We start from the raw sequence: 14471 nt of genomic DNA on the forward strand, positions 1-14471 counted from the left end.
TGGTGACTGTAAATAACCTCCTTGCTACTCTGAAAAGGCAGATGGAAATGGTTCATTTATAATGACAGCTCTCATGTGGGAATCTTGAAGGATAGCTCTTGGTGTGAAATTTAGCAGTCTTCCACATGCAGCATTTTTTGATAAACTCTTTTACTCCCTTAGATAGAAGTTATCTGGGGAAATGCTTAAGTATAGAAAATTTCTGTTGAATTTAAGGCATTGGTTTAAATAACATCATGCATATGGGTATGGATGGTCCCTTCTAGGAGAAAGACTTTTCCGAAATGAAATAAAGAGATCTTTAAATTTTAAGGTAGTTTTCAGAGTTGAAGATCAGATTGTGTAAAAACACAAGTAGAACCATAACCTCTGGCACTTTAGAAGATAAAAGATAATCTTTTCAAGGAAGGGTGGCTTCTATCTATAAAAATAGTTAAGTGTATATGTTTCCATTCTTTTTATTTTTTATTTAATGATTTTAGAGAGAGAAAGAAAGGAAGGGAGAAAGGAAAAAAACATCAATTTGTTTTTCCACATATGTATAAATTCATTGGTTGGTTTTTGTATGTGCCCTGACCAGGGATTGAACCCACAACCTCAGTGTGTTGGGACAACTCTGTAATCAGTGTAGCTACCTAGCCAGGCCGTGTTTCTATTCTTTACTCCCAGTGTTCTTAATTAGTCATGTTGAAATCAAATTCCTTTATAGTATGGATGGAGAGAAGTAGTATTTGCTAGAGTTATGCTATAAACATAGTATAGTTTCAGTTTAGGTGTTAGAAGGTAAAACAGTAGAATAACTAAGGTAGGTAATTATCTAAAATATTACATTCAGGATATGACAAAAATAAATATCTTACCCAATTTGAAGTTGTAATCTACAGTACTCAGTGCTTTTATCTACAACATGAATTTTCTTTGTAGCCCAGACTGAATAGGATTTGAAGATTCCTCACTTGTTTGACATAATAAATTACATATTGATACTTATTCACTGCTTGGATGAAGCAACTTAAAATAATCCCCAATTTTCAAATCCCTTAACATAATAGTAAATGATTAACTATCCTTTTGCTACCTAACAGTAAGTATACTTTGATCAATATTTTGAACATGAAGGAACATTATAGAAGGCAACTTAGGAATATTAAGCAGCAACTATTTGCAACATTCATTTCCCTATTTTTTAAATTAATATATTTGCCTGTTTAAGTAGTTTAAAAATATAGGTCATTGATCTTTTGTGCCTCTTGTCACATTTTATAATGACATATGTACCTATAAAGAGAAAAACAAGTCACTGTGATATTATCCTTTGGACAAAGCAAAAGCAGATGTATGAGCTGTAGTGCTGATAGGAGTGGAGAACCTTGGCCTTGGTGGGATGCGATTTAGTTCATGCTGAGTGAGAATATATGCATCTGTAATGTGGTGAAAGAATGAAGAATTATTATGCCTGCTGATAGTTGACTTCAATAAATGTGCATTAAAAAGAAATAATACACACACACATTTCCGAAATTGACTTGTTCCTTTTATTACTGCTGGCCATTTATTAAGAAGGGGAGATAGTTCTAGTTTAATTAACCCAGTTGAGTGTAGCAGATGGGGCAGAATGTCTTGCAGCGATAAGACAATTCAGAAATGGCACCAGATGTTGGAAGCTGTCCCTGGTGGTGTTTGAGTGCAGCCCAGATGTTCCAGTCCCACCTGGCTAGTTTCTAAGCACTGCAGGCTAAGCAGCTGTGATGTAACCTGTATAATGTTCGCATAACACTAAAAGCACCATAATTGAACTACTCTAAACTTCTACGTTTGTGCCTCTTAAGAGGTGAAATCTTTAAGGACAAACAAAAATAAGGACAACTATTTAAGGTTTTGGATCCTTTGGCTATTACTATTTAAGTGATAATTGGAGAGAAATGGGATATTAAAATAAAATTTAATGTTCCTGTTCAAATTGTAGATAAAAGTAAATATTCTTACCCAAGTAGTGTTTACAAGTATGTAGTGTCTGACTGTTTGAGAATGTGATGTTATGCACAGAGTTTGATTTGGATCTTACCCCTTTAAAGGTTTAGAAGTAAAAAAGCGGTTACTTTTTCTTGTAATAAAAATGCAAATATTTGCTTTCTCATGGACTAAACAAAGTTTTTTCCCTAACTTTTATTTTTTTTAATTTCAAACCTACATAAAATTTGCCATATTTTCTTTCTCTCCTTAGTTCTTTTGTTGTTGTTTTATTGAATACCATGCAAAGGAAAATTGCAAACATCATTACATTTTGCCCCTAAACTATTTCAGCATATATCTTATTACAAGGGAATTCTCCTTTTTTAATCACAATGTAATTATTGTACTTGGGAAATTTAACATTAAAGCAGTATTAGTGTCTAATAATATACAGACCATATTCAAATTCCCCTGATGTCTCAATTATGTCATTTCAGGATAGCACTTTTTAAAAAATGCAGAGTCCAATCAAGGATCATGTATTTCATTTACTTGTGTTTCTTTAAGTTCCTTTAATTTAGCGCAGTCCCAGTCCTTTTGTCTTTTATAATGTTGACATTTTCTGAAGTCTTAAGAGTTGTTTTACAGAATGTCCTCAATTTGTATTTATCTTATTCATTTCTCATCATTAGATTCAGATTTAATATTTTTAGCAGGAATTTTCTACATGTGTGATGATTGCCATTCCAGTTCCTTACAGTTATGAGCCCATGAATACTATTTTGTCAAATTATTAAGTTTGATCACATCAGTTGTTATCCATCCAACTTCTCGACTGTAAAAGTAGCTTCACCCCGTGGTATTTACTAAATAATCTGGGGTGGTATTTCGAGATTATGTGACGATATCATATTTCCCAGCAACATTTTACCCAGGTTTTAGCATTCATTGAAGATTCTTATAAGTACCACAGTTGGCGGGATAAACTGCATGCCCACATTATGTTCATGACATATAAGTGAATAGGGTCGATTATCCTACTAGACACAGAACTGAGGAATGTAAGAGTCTGTGGTAGCTTAAAGAGAACATGGTGACATGAAAACCTAGGTCAACAAACTAGTTTTTATGGTGGGTCTAAGCCCTCTAATAGGTGGTATATTTTAAGTGTGGTGCTAAAATGGCTTCCTGAAATTAGTATCAATTGTTCTGTGGTTCTAACAGTTTAACTTTTTCCTCATACTAAATTTCTAGGAGGATCAGCTGATTTATTTGGTGGATTTGCTGACTTTGGCTCAGCTGCTGCGTCAGGCAATTTCCCTTCCCAAGGTATGATGATCTGATTTGATTGGCCAGAAATATAGGGTCTGTGAAAAGGTTAGCAAAACAAAACAACTCCCTCCCTCCCACATCAGCCTCTTTTTGGCATTTCTTTCCCTGTTATATTTCTAATTCCTAGTGAATTTATTCAAAGTTATATTATTGGGCCAATGTCTTAATTGTGCCAAAGGAATTCGTTTGCTTAAAACCATTCAGGTACACCTAAAAACAATTGTTCTTATTCCCAAATAACTCCTTTTTAGACTTTTTTTTTTGGGGGGGGGGGTGGGTAGGTAGGAAGTGTTAATAAGAATAAATTTCATTTTAGCAGCAAGGGTATTGTGGTTTATGTTTAGCTTATGTTTATGAATAAAATTCAGGGACCTTGGGTTTGGGCAGACTTATCTTACTAAAATTCATTTCTTTATAATCTGGATATCTTAAGAGCAAAGAGCATTTCTATGAAAGATAATTGAACTTCACTTTGACAAATCCTTAAATAGTGAGCAATTGTATGTCAGGAAAAATTTCTTTATTCCATGTTAGGTCAAAAGTAAAACAATGCCCTAGACTTACTGTGGTGATCATTTCATAGTACATACAAATATTGAATCATTATGTTGTATACTTAAAGCAAACATAAGCATGAGTTGCAATTTTAGAAAGTTGGAGGCTCATAGGCTTTCCCAAAGTTAAATGGTTACCACAGTATATGGCAGAGTAGAAAGATAAAAATATTAATTAGAAGGGAAAAAAGACCTTAATCCTTGATGTTTAAGCTTATATTCTTCTTGGGCATTAGCTTTTTTGCCTATCTTTTTTTGCCTTTTTAAAAAATGAAATAAAAATTTTGACATAAAAATTTTGACATAAAAATTTTATCTATGAAAATCGTTAACCCTTAGGTGAGGCAGGGAGGAAAGATGCAATTTAACTGAATTAGTCTTATAACTCATTTCTAGTAGAGTTATTTTTTTTTTTATAATAAATGGGTTAAAATTTATATTTAGTAATGTCTGATTTAGGTTTGTAAGGATAGAGGAAAAAAAGAGCCATAAGTTTTAATGAGGTTTGGGGTTATTTTGACAGCCTACCTGTATAAATTTCAAGTATTTCCCAGAAAGCAGAATTATGGAGTAATTAAACTGCATCTTTTAGAAGTGTGGGTATGCCTTCTCAGGGTTCATATCTTGCTTTAGGCAAATCAAAGTGGGAGATAAACATTGCTCTAATTTTATAGACTGCCTGTGTAATTCTCAAGTTCTTATGTATATAAAGTTGCCTAATATGCAAATAATTCAAATATATTACTGTTACTAAGTGATACATCTCTTCATCTATGAATGTGATTAATATAACTTGACCACCACTACGCAAGGGGCTGAAATGGTTGCAACAATGATTAATCATTTCTGAACAATATATGCCCTGCTAGAAATATCTTCCTCCCATGATTAATCATCTCAGATAAAGTTTTCAGACGGGGCAACATATTTTGCCCCAGTTTCCATTCTATTTCTGTTTTATATATCAAGCAAATAGAAAATCAGCATAAAGTATACTTTATCCAATTCTTAAGTTTTAATTGTTTAATATATAGAATTAGTAGTAAAACCTTAGTTCAGTCTCTTTTGTAAAGATCAGAGACATGTTTTAGTAAAATCCTGATATAATGAATATTAGCCCAGTTCTTGGTATTGAATTTTTGGTAGAGCTTAGGGTTTCTAAGTGAATGACTTTCTCTTTTGAAGTGCTTACATTTTAATATGCTAATCCTATATAATAAAAGGGTAATATGCAAATAGACCAAATGGCAGAACAACCAATCAAAGCGTAATATGCTAATGATATGTTAAGGCTGCTCAACCGCTAGTTATGATGTGCACTGACCACCAGGAGGCATGTTCGGAACATGGTGGGCATGGGCCGCTGTGGGATGGTGGAGCAGGTTGGGAGGGGAGGCCACCAGTGGCTGTCATCAGGGCAAACCTCTGGTGGTTACTGAAAATTCTTTGCTCCCACATGCCACAGTCCCCCCTGGCGCTCCTGCTGCCAGGGCCAGCTCCAATCGCCCCTCAGGGCTTCTCCACCTCCCCCTATTCCTGAGGGGCAATCTGGGCAATAGCCCCCACTCGCAACCTGCTGCTGGTGCTGGCTCTAATTGCTCCATGCCATCAGCAGATGCAAGCGTGGCTGGTGCCATCAGCACATGGGAATGGTGGCAGTGGGAGCAGGGCTGCTGGCAGATGGGGGACAGGTGGGAGGGACCAGACAGGGGCACAGAGAATGTCTGCCCCCTGGTGGTTAGTGTACATCATAACAGTCATACAGCCGAACAGTTGTTTAGGCTTTTACAGTAGGTCCTCAGGTTACGTCAGAGATCTGTTCCTAAGGTGCAATGTGATGCGATTTTTGGCGTAAGTTCGGAACTTACCTACAAAGCACATACGTCACTCACATGGAGCACATGCACAGCAGATATGAAGTGAAGCAGTAAAAAAAATTTAAAAGAAAGATAATTCCTGACTTTGTGGCAAATAAACAATAAAAAAATATGAAGCATATACGTACATATGTCGAAATGACGGAACTTTTTTTTTAAATAAATGGGAGATGGCGATGTAACCATGAAATTATGTACATTGAATCTGAAGTAATCCAAGGACTGCCTGTATATATATAGGTGTGTCACCTCTGACCTGCTAAGAAATGGATTTTACTTCATAGGAGTTTTCTGTTTTTCTTTGTTATCTTGTTAACACTTGTGGAATATTCATGAGAAAAAATGTCCAGGTGGAGGTGGTACCTGCAGATGTTAATTTGGATGGACACAGATCATATCTAATTTCAGTTTGTAGATTGTTATATTTGTACTGTGCCCTTCTGAAAGTTTCTTACCCTATCGTTTTCTCTTTCTCAGTAACTACAAGTGGGAATGGAGAGTTTGGTGATTGGAGTGCCTTCAACCAAGCCTCGTCAGGCCCTGTTGCTTCCAGTGGAGAGCTCTTTGGCAGTGCCTCACAGCCAGCTGTAGAACTTGTCAGTGGCTCACAACCAGCTTCAGGTCCATCTCCAGCTGCCTCAAATTCTTCAGACCTATTTGATCTTATGGGCTCATCCCAGGCAACTATGACCTCTTCTCAGAGTATGAATTTCTCTATGATGAGCACTAATACTGTAGGGCTGGGTTTGCCCATGTCAAGATCACAGGTGAGTTGTCTGCCTCCCTTGGAAATTGTGATTCATACTCTTTGAGATGCTCTAACTAATTTAATAGTAGATTAGCACAAAACAAAAATGAGCAAGTAATGTATAGATAGCTTTTGCATATTGCATTTATCTTACACATACTTTTCCCTGGTCTAACCATTTGATTTCTGGAGGGCAAGCCTTCTCAATTATCTGTAGTCCATGCAAAGCCAATGCTAACACTGGCTAGGGCTAATTACTCATTTTAATGTGTGGATTCTCCTCTTTTGGGTGTTAGGATGAAGGAAGAGAAGAAAAAAGCAGAAGGTGACTATTCTTTATAACAGAAATTAGATCTAACATTAAGAATATGGACATGAAAGCCACACTAATACCATTAAATTGAACTATGCACCACTGAACAAGCCCAAGCCACTTTATTTTCGAGTTTCTTTTTTATGCTATAAGCATAAAGCCAACTTATTTGCAACTTTAGTGCAGCTGTGTTGTGATTCTTTCCATTGATACATTTTAAATTATGCTTTCTATTGCTATTCCTTTCCCTTTTTCTGTTCTTTTCAGTTATCCTTAGTAACTACCAGACACCTTTGCTTCTCTCTCCTGAACTTCTTTCTCCTGAATTGGTCCACAAATATCAAGCTCCACTAGTGTTGCTCACTTTAGTCAATGGACATGGATATGGAGCAGGGAAATATCAGTCAGGATATATGAAATATAATTTGGTGTTTTGATTATTTTGCTTTTTATAACATGAGAAATCATATCTTGAATTCCATTTTGTAAGCATAAATATTCTTCTTGTACTAGTATATTTCCTTAAAGCTATACTAACCTAGTATGGTGGCTTTTAGACTTAGGGTAATGGGAAGATAATTATTAGTATAAATATGTTGTTTGTTTTTCTACCTCAAATATGATTTGGACTTCTAACTTTTGGGGAAGTTAGTGATTCAGGGTATTGTAGACTTAGTATAGAACATTTGTGGATTTTTTTAGTTTCAAGAGTTTATTACAAAGTTTTGTATATATTTGGAGTTACTGTGATCAAACTGCCATTTGTTAATCTTTATAGAGTAGATGCTTAATTTTTAGAGCATTTTTCTATTTTCCAGCCTTTGCAAAATGTTAGCACAGTGCTGCAGAAGCCTAATCCTCTCTATAATCAGAATACAGATATGGTCCAGAAGTCAGTCAGCAAAACCCTGCCCTCTACTTGGTCTGACCCCAGTGTAAACATCAGCCTAGACAACTTGCTACCTGGTATGCAACCTTCCAAACCCCAGCAGCCATCGCTCAATACAATGATTCAACAACAGAGTAAGTTGCTCCAAGACTTCCCATTTCTTTGTGTACATGTAATCTTTTGCCCTGATGACAGGATTGCTTCATGCCATGCTTAAAAGTACATAACACAAACTGTGTGTACTTGAGATTATTTTCAAATAATACTTGTTATCCCTCCTGACACATTGAATTACTTTGTATTCTACTCTTGACATGATAAAACTTACTGTATTGTGGTGAGTGTTGGGGGCCTTATCACTCAAATAAAAATAGTTGTGGTAATAAAAATAGTTGTGGTAGAAAATTTTTTCAGTATAGGCAAATATGAGAAGGATAGAAAAATCATCAGCACTCCATAATCCATGGATAATCACTGGTAATTCATACTTTTTTCCATCTTTTCTGACTATGCAAAGGTAGGCAAAAGTAGGTTTACACTATGTATGGAAAAAACACGAAGGTTGTGATTATAATGATACAAGAATAAACTGTTTTGCGTACTCATCACTGTAAACCTACTTTTGATCACCCCTGTATTTTTAATACTTGAGATCATTCTGTCTATATTTTGTTTCTTACAGTTCTCATTCAACATAATTAACATTTTTTCTATATTGAATATTAAGGAAAAAATTTTTTAGATCTTTATAGTTATCCATCATATCAGTGTATAGTTCCTCTATTGTTGGTTATTTCTATTGTTTCCAGCTTTTTGCTTTTTAAAGAACTCCATAATTTTGTTTATATAATTATTTGTGCTTGTGATTTTTTCCCCCCTTAATATTCTAAAAATAAAGTGAGTCAGGATTTAAACTTTTTTAAGGCTTTTGTTACACACTAGCTCCTGACAACTTGTTTGGTTGGATTCCACAATAGATTTTGTGGAAATGCTTTTAAAGTGCCTTCTGTTTCCCCCAGGCCACTCTTACTGTTTCCACATCTTTGGGACACCAAAGCTAACAGCCACTGAATATTTCTTAAGAGTAAACAATGCAAGTTAATTGACTTCTCTTGCAAAATCACTAAAAGAATTTTATTGGGGCTTACAGATAATGATGGTCAGGAAGATTGCATTATTTTTCTGCTCTATGAATCTGAGAATTCAGTGTGGTAAAGTTCTTTTGTCTCTTTTCTTCTGGTAGATATGCAGCAACCTATGAATGTGATGACCCAAAGTTTTGGAGCTGTGAACCTCAATTCTCCATCAAACATGCTTCCTGTCCGGCCCCAAAGTAGCCCTTTGATGGGGGGACCCATGCCTATGAGCATGCCCAATGTGATGACTGGCACCATGGGAATGGCCCCTCTTGGAAATACTCCGATGATGAGCCCGAGCATGATGGGCATGAACATGAACATAGGGATGTCAACTGCTGGGATGGGCCTGACGGGCACAGTGGGAATGGGCATGCCCAACTTAGCTATGACTTCTGGAACTGTGCAACCCAAGCAAGATGCCTTTGCAAATTTCGCCAACTTTAGCAAATAAGAGATTGTAAAGGAGCAGATTGAATGAAGGATTTTTAGTGGTGCAGATAGGTGATGTTGGGATGGAAAATGCTAATCAATTCCCCTCTTATCAGTTAATTAAAGTAAACCTATGTAAAGAACCCAAAAAAATGTTTTATAATAGTGAAATATCTAGTATTTCAAATTGCCAGGCAAGGGCAGTTCAGATGAGGCAGACAAACCATTTCCCCAGTGAGAATGGACCAATGGGGTAGTGAGACCATTAAAAAAAAAGCCTTTATAAATTGAAGAGCCCATTTTAACATCATAATTTGCGGGAGGACTGCAATAGGGCTGAATAAATATGTTTGAATCTCTAATTTTATACTTTTCTTTTCCTGAGGAACTTGATTTTTCTGTCCCTGAATCACCTTATCATAATTGGATCTGTTCCTTTTACTACCACTCTTGAGCCCATATATTAAATCATTAAAGTTGGATGATCAGTTTTTTATAAAAAAATATATTTTTATCCAAAAAAGGCATACATATGTGATTATGGCTAAATCAAAGGTAACTGGAATGTATATACTTTTGCTAATGTTCCAGCAACACTGCTAGTATACTATCCAAATTTTTATTGTAACAAAATCTCTTTAAGTAATTGGTGATAGCTATGGGAATTTTCCCATATCTTCTGCTATAATTATCCTGTGCAAAACTAGGAGAAATATTTTTTTCAGGACTGCTCTATTGTTTCCTTTAAAAGAAAAGGAAAAAAAAACAAAAAACCCTCCAGTATTTTTATTTGTTTTAGCAGTCATTATTTACAATTTGCAGTGGTTAAGTTGGCAAGGCTTCCTTCCGTGTTTGTCCCTGTAGCCACCACTTAAGAGCAACAGTCAAAAAAGAAAAAATATTTATTTTTATTTTTTGGTCTCTTTTCAAAAAATTGAAAAGATAAAAATCCACTAAGACCTTAAGTATAAATGTTAGAACTCAGCAATGTTGACTTTTAGGTTTTATACAGTATTTGTTTTGTTTTGGTTTCAAGTGTGTATAATAAGGCATTAGCAATATGGTTCCAATAGAGAGAGGTTAAATATATATAATTAAAGGAGACCTGTAGCAGTCAAAGATTTTATTGATTTAAAGGCAAATAAAGGAAATTAATTAAAAAAATTTTTTTTCCTGCTGTAATTCTGCATTAAGCTCACATGAGAAATCATGATTCCGGAGTTTGGAATGCAAAATTGTTTCACCCTCAAACTTGGGAATATTTTTTAAAATAAATACTATAATATAGGTATCAAATTATTACTTCCCACTTTGTGTTGAAATTTTTTTTGATAAAACTTTGTTTCCATTGTATTCATAATGTTGTTATACATAACATTAAAATGTTCATTAAAATCAATGTCGAACTGCTTTTTCTTTCATTCTGTTAGACATTTGAGACTGGGGGAAATAATTATAATTTGGGCAAAGTAATTTTTATAAATAATTTAAAATTATTTAATGACTTCTCTATTTTTCTTATCAGACTCTACTGTTAGGAATTTAAAATGAAGCAGCAAAGATACCCTGTCCCGCTCCATTCTTGCTAATGTTCCATCTACAACATTTCTAATTAAGCAGAAATTCATGTACTTCTGCTAAGTGGTAATGAAAAGTGATTCATTTGCTGAATAAGAGATGAGAGAGAGTGTAATTAGGTGACTGTGGTTTTTAATCTTTCAACAATTTAGTGTGTTTAAATTAGTTTCAAAGAATAGGAGCTTTCAAGTGTTGTTACTTCAGAGTATTTAAGCCCGGCTCTGGTGGCAGTATGGAGAATATCTTCACTGATATTTAAAACTCATAATCTTAAATGAATTTTCTATAAAATTGAGAGTTATAGCATCACCTTTATATGGTTCTTGGTGGAAATAAATACTTTGTTTCTAAACTTTTGTGTTTAAAATTCTTTTCCTAATAAAATTAAGATTTATTTCTAAAGCATTTTCTGTACTATGCCTTCTTCCTATGTTGTGTCTGTGGACAGAAGTAAGCTCCTATCTCAAGTTATTGCACCTCAACATATAATTTGATATTTTACCAAGTATGTTTTGTTTAAGAGCCCATAAAAGAGAAAACATAAGACTTGCCTCTCTGAAGGTCCATCTAATTTAATGATTTATCTCTGAAGGGGTTACTAAGTGATACTTAAGAGAAAAGTTCCAATCCCAAATCATTTGGGTTTGGCAAGAAAATTTTTCTTTAATAATCTATTGGACTCCCTTTTGCCCATCCTATACCCCTTTTCCTTTTCAGCAGCTTCTCTGTTGTATATATTTTTCATTCTTCCTAATATTTTAAAGGGTGGAGGGTGAAATTGTTACAGTTCTAGCGATTTACATATAAGAAGTTCCCACTGCCACTCCAGATTTATTTTTCTCTGATGCAGTCTTCAGGTATTTTAAAAGTTTCCTTTATTGTTTAACATAAACTACCTGAAGGATACCCATAATACTATTGGTTTGGGGGTAGTTACTAATAAGTTGAGACCTATACTTATATTTGGAGAGAATGGTTAATAACTTTCTCAAATATTTATGAAACTGTCCTTATGGTAAATAGGTTCTGAAGTAACTGGCTCTGTGTTTCAGCTCTCCTGGGAGACTGCACTCCACTGTGGAAAGAGCTGGGACTTGGAAGCAGATAGTCTAATCCCCTTTCAACCACTCACTGTCCGGGTGACACCTGATTAATTTATCTGACTTCTTTGGGCACTAATGCACTTTTTCTTCTATGAATCTGGAAGTGTTGTATAATTAATTTAAATGAGTGAAATCTACCAGCACTGACACATATGCTTTACATGTTTCTCTGCCTATTTTTATTTACTAGTATTTTTATTTTATTTTTTTCATTATATTTTATTGATTTTTTACAGAGAAGAAGGGAGAGGGATAGAGAGCTAGAAACATCGATGACAGAGAAACATCGACCAGCTGCCTCTTGGCACACCCCCCCACCGGGGATGTGCCTGCAACCAATGTACATGCCCTTGACTGGAATTGAACCTGGGTCCTTTCAGTCCGCAGACCGACGCTCTACCACTGAGCCAAACCGGTTTCGGCAGTATTTTTATTTTAAAATATATATATTTTATTGATTTCAGAGAGGGGGAGAGAGATTGAAACAATGATGAGAGAATCATTGGCTACCTCCTGCACAACCCCTACTGTGGATTGGGCCCACAACCCAGGCATGTGCCCTTGACCAGCATCAAACCCGAGACCGGTTAGTCCCAGGCCAATGATCTATCCACTGAGCCAAACTGGCCAAGGCTGCCTCCCACTTTTTAATCTAAATGCACTTTCATATCAAAAACTTTCTATGTCAATCACTGAACTAAAAACATCATGTGCGTGTCATTTAATCTACATGGCAAAACCCCAAACTCATATTCCTGTTTTATTCCTAAAAGCAGAGTTTAATGAAAGCCTGCGAGACTGTTCTGCTAAATTGATTTCTAACTGAGGATTTTCCTACATGCCTGAATTTGATTCCACTTTTTTTTTTTTTAACAGAAAAGGAAATTGTAAATGAGTCTTGTGAATGTATTGACTCACTTTTACTTATCGCATTGGTGTGAATGTGAGGGAGAGAACTATGAAAGCGAGCTCCTAATGTGAAATTTGCCACCCAAATAACCCTCAGAATGGTCTCAATTTTTAGAAGCAGTAGTGAGCTCAATATTTCTAGTGGCATTTATTAACTAAGATCTTGCTATTATATCCAGATAAGCAATCAGATATAAAGACTGGGGGGGGGGGGGGGAGGAATCTATCCAAGAAAGGATTTCTGGCTTACTTTTAACTCATTATGACCTTAATTCTGTGTCTTCCTTCTTTAATACTGGCAGTATCGGTAGCATCTTTACTCTGTGCAGCTTGTGAGGGGTTTGGGGGAATTATGAAACCAATTCAGATGTTTAGCTTTCCAGGGATTCTGGAGGGATTTGAAGGTCCTGGTGAGCAAATGGATTTCATTTGTGACTCTTTAAAATAATTGTCATTACTTTTAATGAGTCCTGGACTACGAAACCCTACCTTTTTCCCATTTGATTTTTCTTAACCATACATCTTGCAGCTGTGTTCTTTAAAGGCTCCAAGCACACTCTTCATTTTATAATGAGACTAGGGGCCCAGTGCACTAAGATGTGTGCACGGGGGGTGGGTCCCTCAGCCCAACCTGCACCCTCTCCAATCTAGGAGTTTCTGTCTGTCTGTGCAATCATCTGAGCAAATTGTCTGAGACTCCAACTCAGTTTGGTTTATTGCTCACAGAATAGAGCTTTTTTTTTTTTCTTTTTTCTTTGCTTCATTGGTGGAGATTTCCTGGAGGTTTTAGGAACCTCCCTTGAATCTTCCCTGTAATTTTTCCTAGACATTCTAATTTTACTTATGTCTCTCATCTTTGCTTTCCCTCCATCCCCCACCGCAACAGTAACTTGCTCCAGGCTCACTTTGCTCTAGTGTCTACAAGATCCATCTGCCACAAGAACTATGATTCCCAGCATTCCTGGTGCTCCCTGCACTCTTGGTTTTGCCCTTCCAGCTCTGTCTCCATCCCATGGCCTCCAGCTCTGCCTCTCTGCTCTCCATCTGGCAGCTTGGGAGCCAATTTCCCCAAGCCGCTCCAATCTCCCCCAGCTCTCCCGCTCTGCTCTCTGCCTGGCGCCTGTGTATGCCAATTAACCCACCATCTTTGTTGGGCTAATTTGCATACTCACTCCTGATTGGCTGGTGAGTATAGTGGAGGTACAGTCGATTTACATGTTTCTCTCTTATTACATAGGATAAGAGGGCTCAGAACCATCTTTACATCCTTAAAAATTATCCAGGACCCCAAAAAAGCTTTTGTTTTTATGGGTTATATCAGCTGATATTCAAAATAATGGAGAAACTTTAAAAATATTAATTGATTTTACACTAACAATCCCTTTCCTAGCAAATTACAATTTAATAAAAGATTACTTTTTCCAGAATAAAAATTTGTGAAAAGAGTGGCATTATTTTTACGTTTTTGAAAGTCTCTTTATTACCTGGCTTAAAATATAGCTGGCCCTACCTGGTTTGCGCAGTGGATAGAGCGTCAAAGGGTCTCAGTTCAATTCTGGTCAAGGGCATGTACTCATGCTCCTCCCTGGCCCAGGCCCTGGTCAGGGCACGTGCAAGAGGCAACCAATAGATGTGTTTCTCTCACAT

The 14471-nt window shown here is 36.1% G+C and overlaps 1 protein-coding gene across 4 annotated transcripts in view; it reads left to right on the forward strand.

Annotated features, from left to right (window-relative positions):
• CLINT1 (clathrin interactor 1) overlaps positions 1–10644 on the forward strand; it is a 48323-nt gene extending 37679 nt beyond the window's left edge. The window contains exons 9-12 of one of the 4 annotated variants that reach the window (XM_084884481.1): positions 3208–3282; positions 6194–6483; positions 7596–7800; positions 8910–10644. In XM_084884481.1, coding sequence (XP_084740607.1) covers positions 3208–3282; positions 6194–6483; positions 7596–7800; positions 8910–9256 — 917 coding nt within the window. In that variant the 3' untranslated portion in view covers positions 9257–10644. The remainder of the gene's footprint in view (positions 1–3207; positions 3283–6193; positions 6484–7595; positions 7801–8909) is intronic. The other 3 variants (XM_084884482.1, XM_084884483.1, XM_084884484.1) reach the window with 3 other exon arrangements.
• The last annotated feature ends 3827 nt before the right edge of the window (positions 10645–14471 follow it).

This window comes from Pipistrellus hanaki, assembly GCF_964339955.1.
Source record: "Pipistrellus hanaki genome assembly, chromosome: 5".
In the NCBI taxonomy this organism is placed as follows: domain Eukaryota; kingdom Metazoa; phylum Chordata; class Mammalia; order Chiroptera; family Vespertilionidae; genus Pipistrellus; species Pipistrellus hanaki.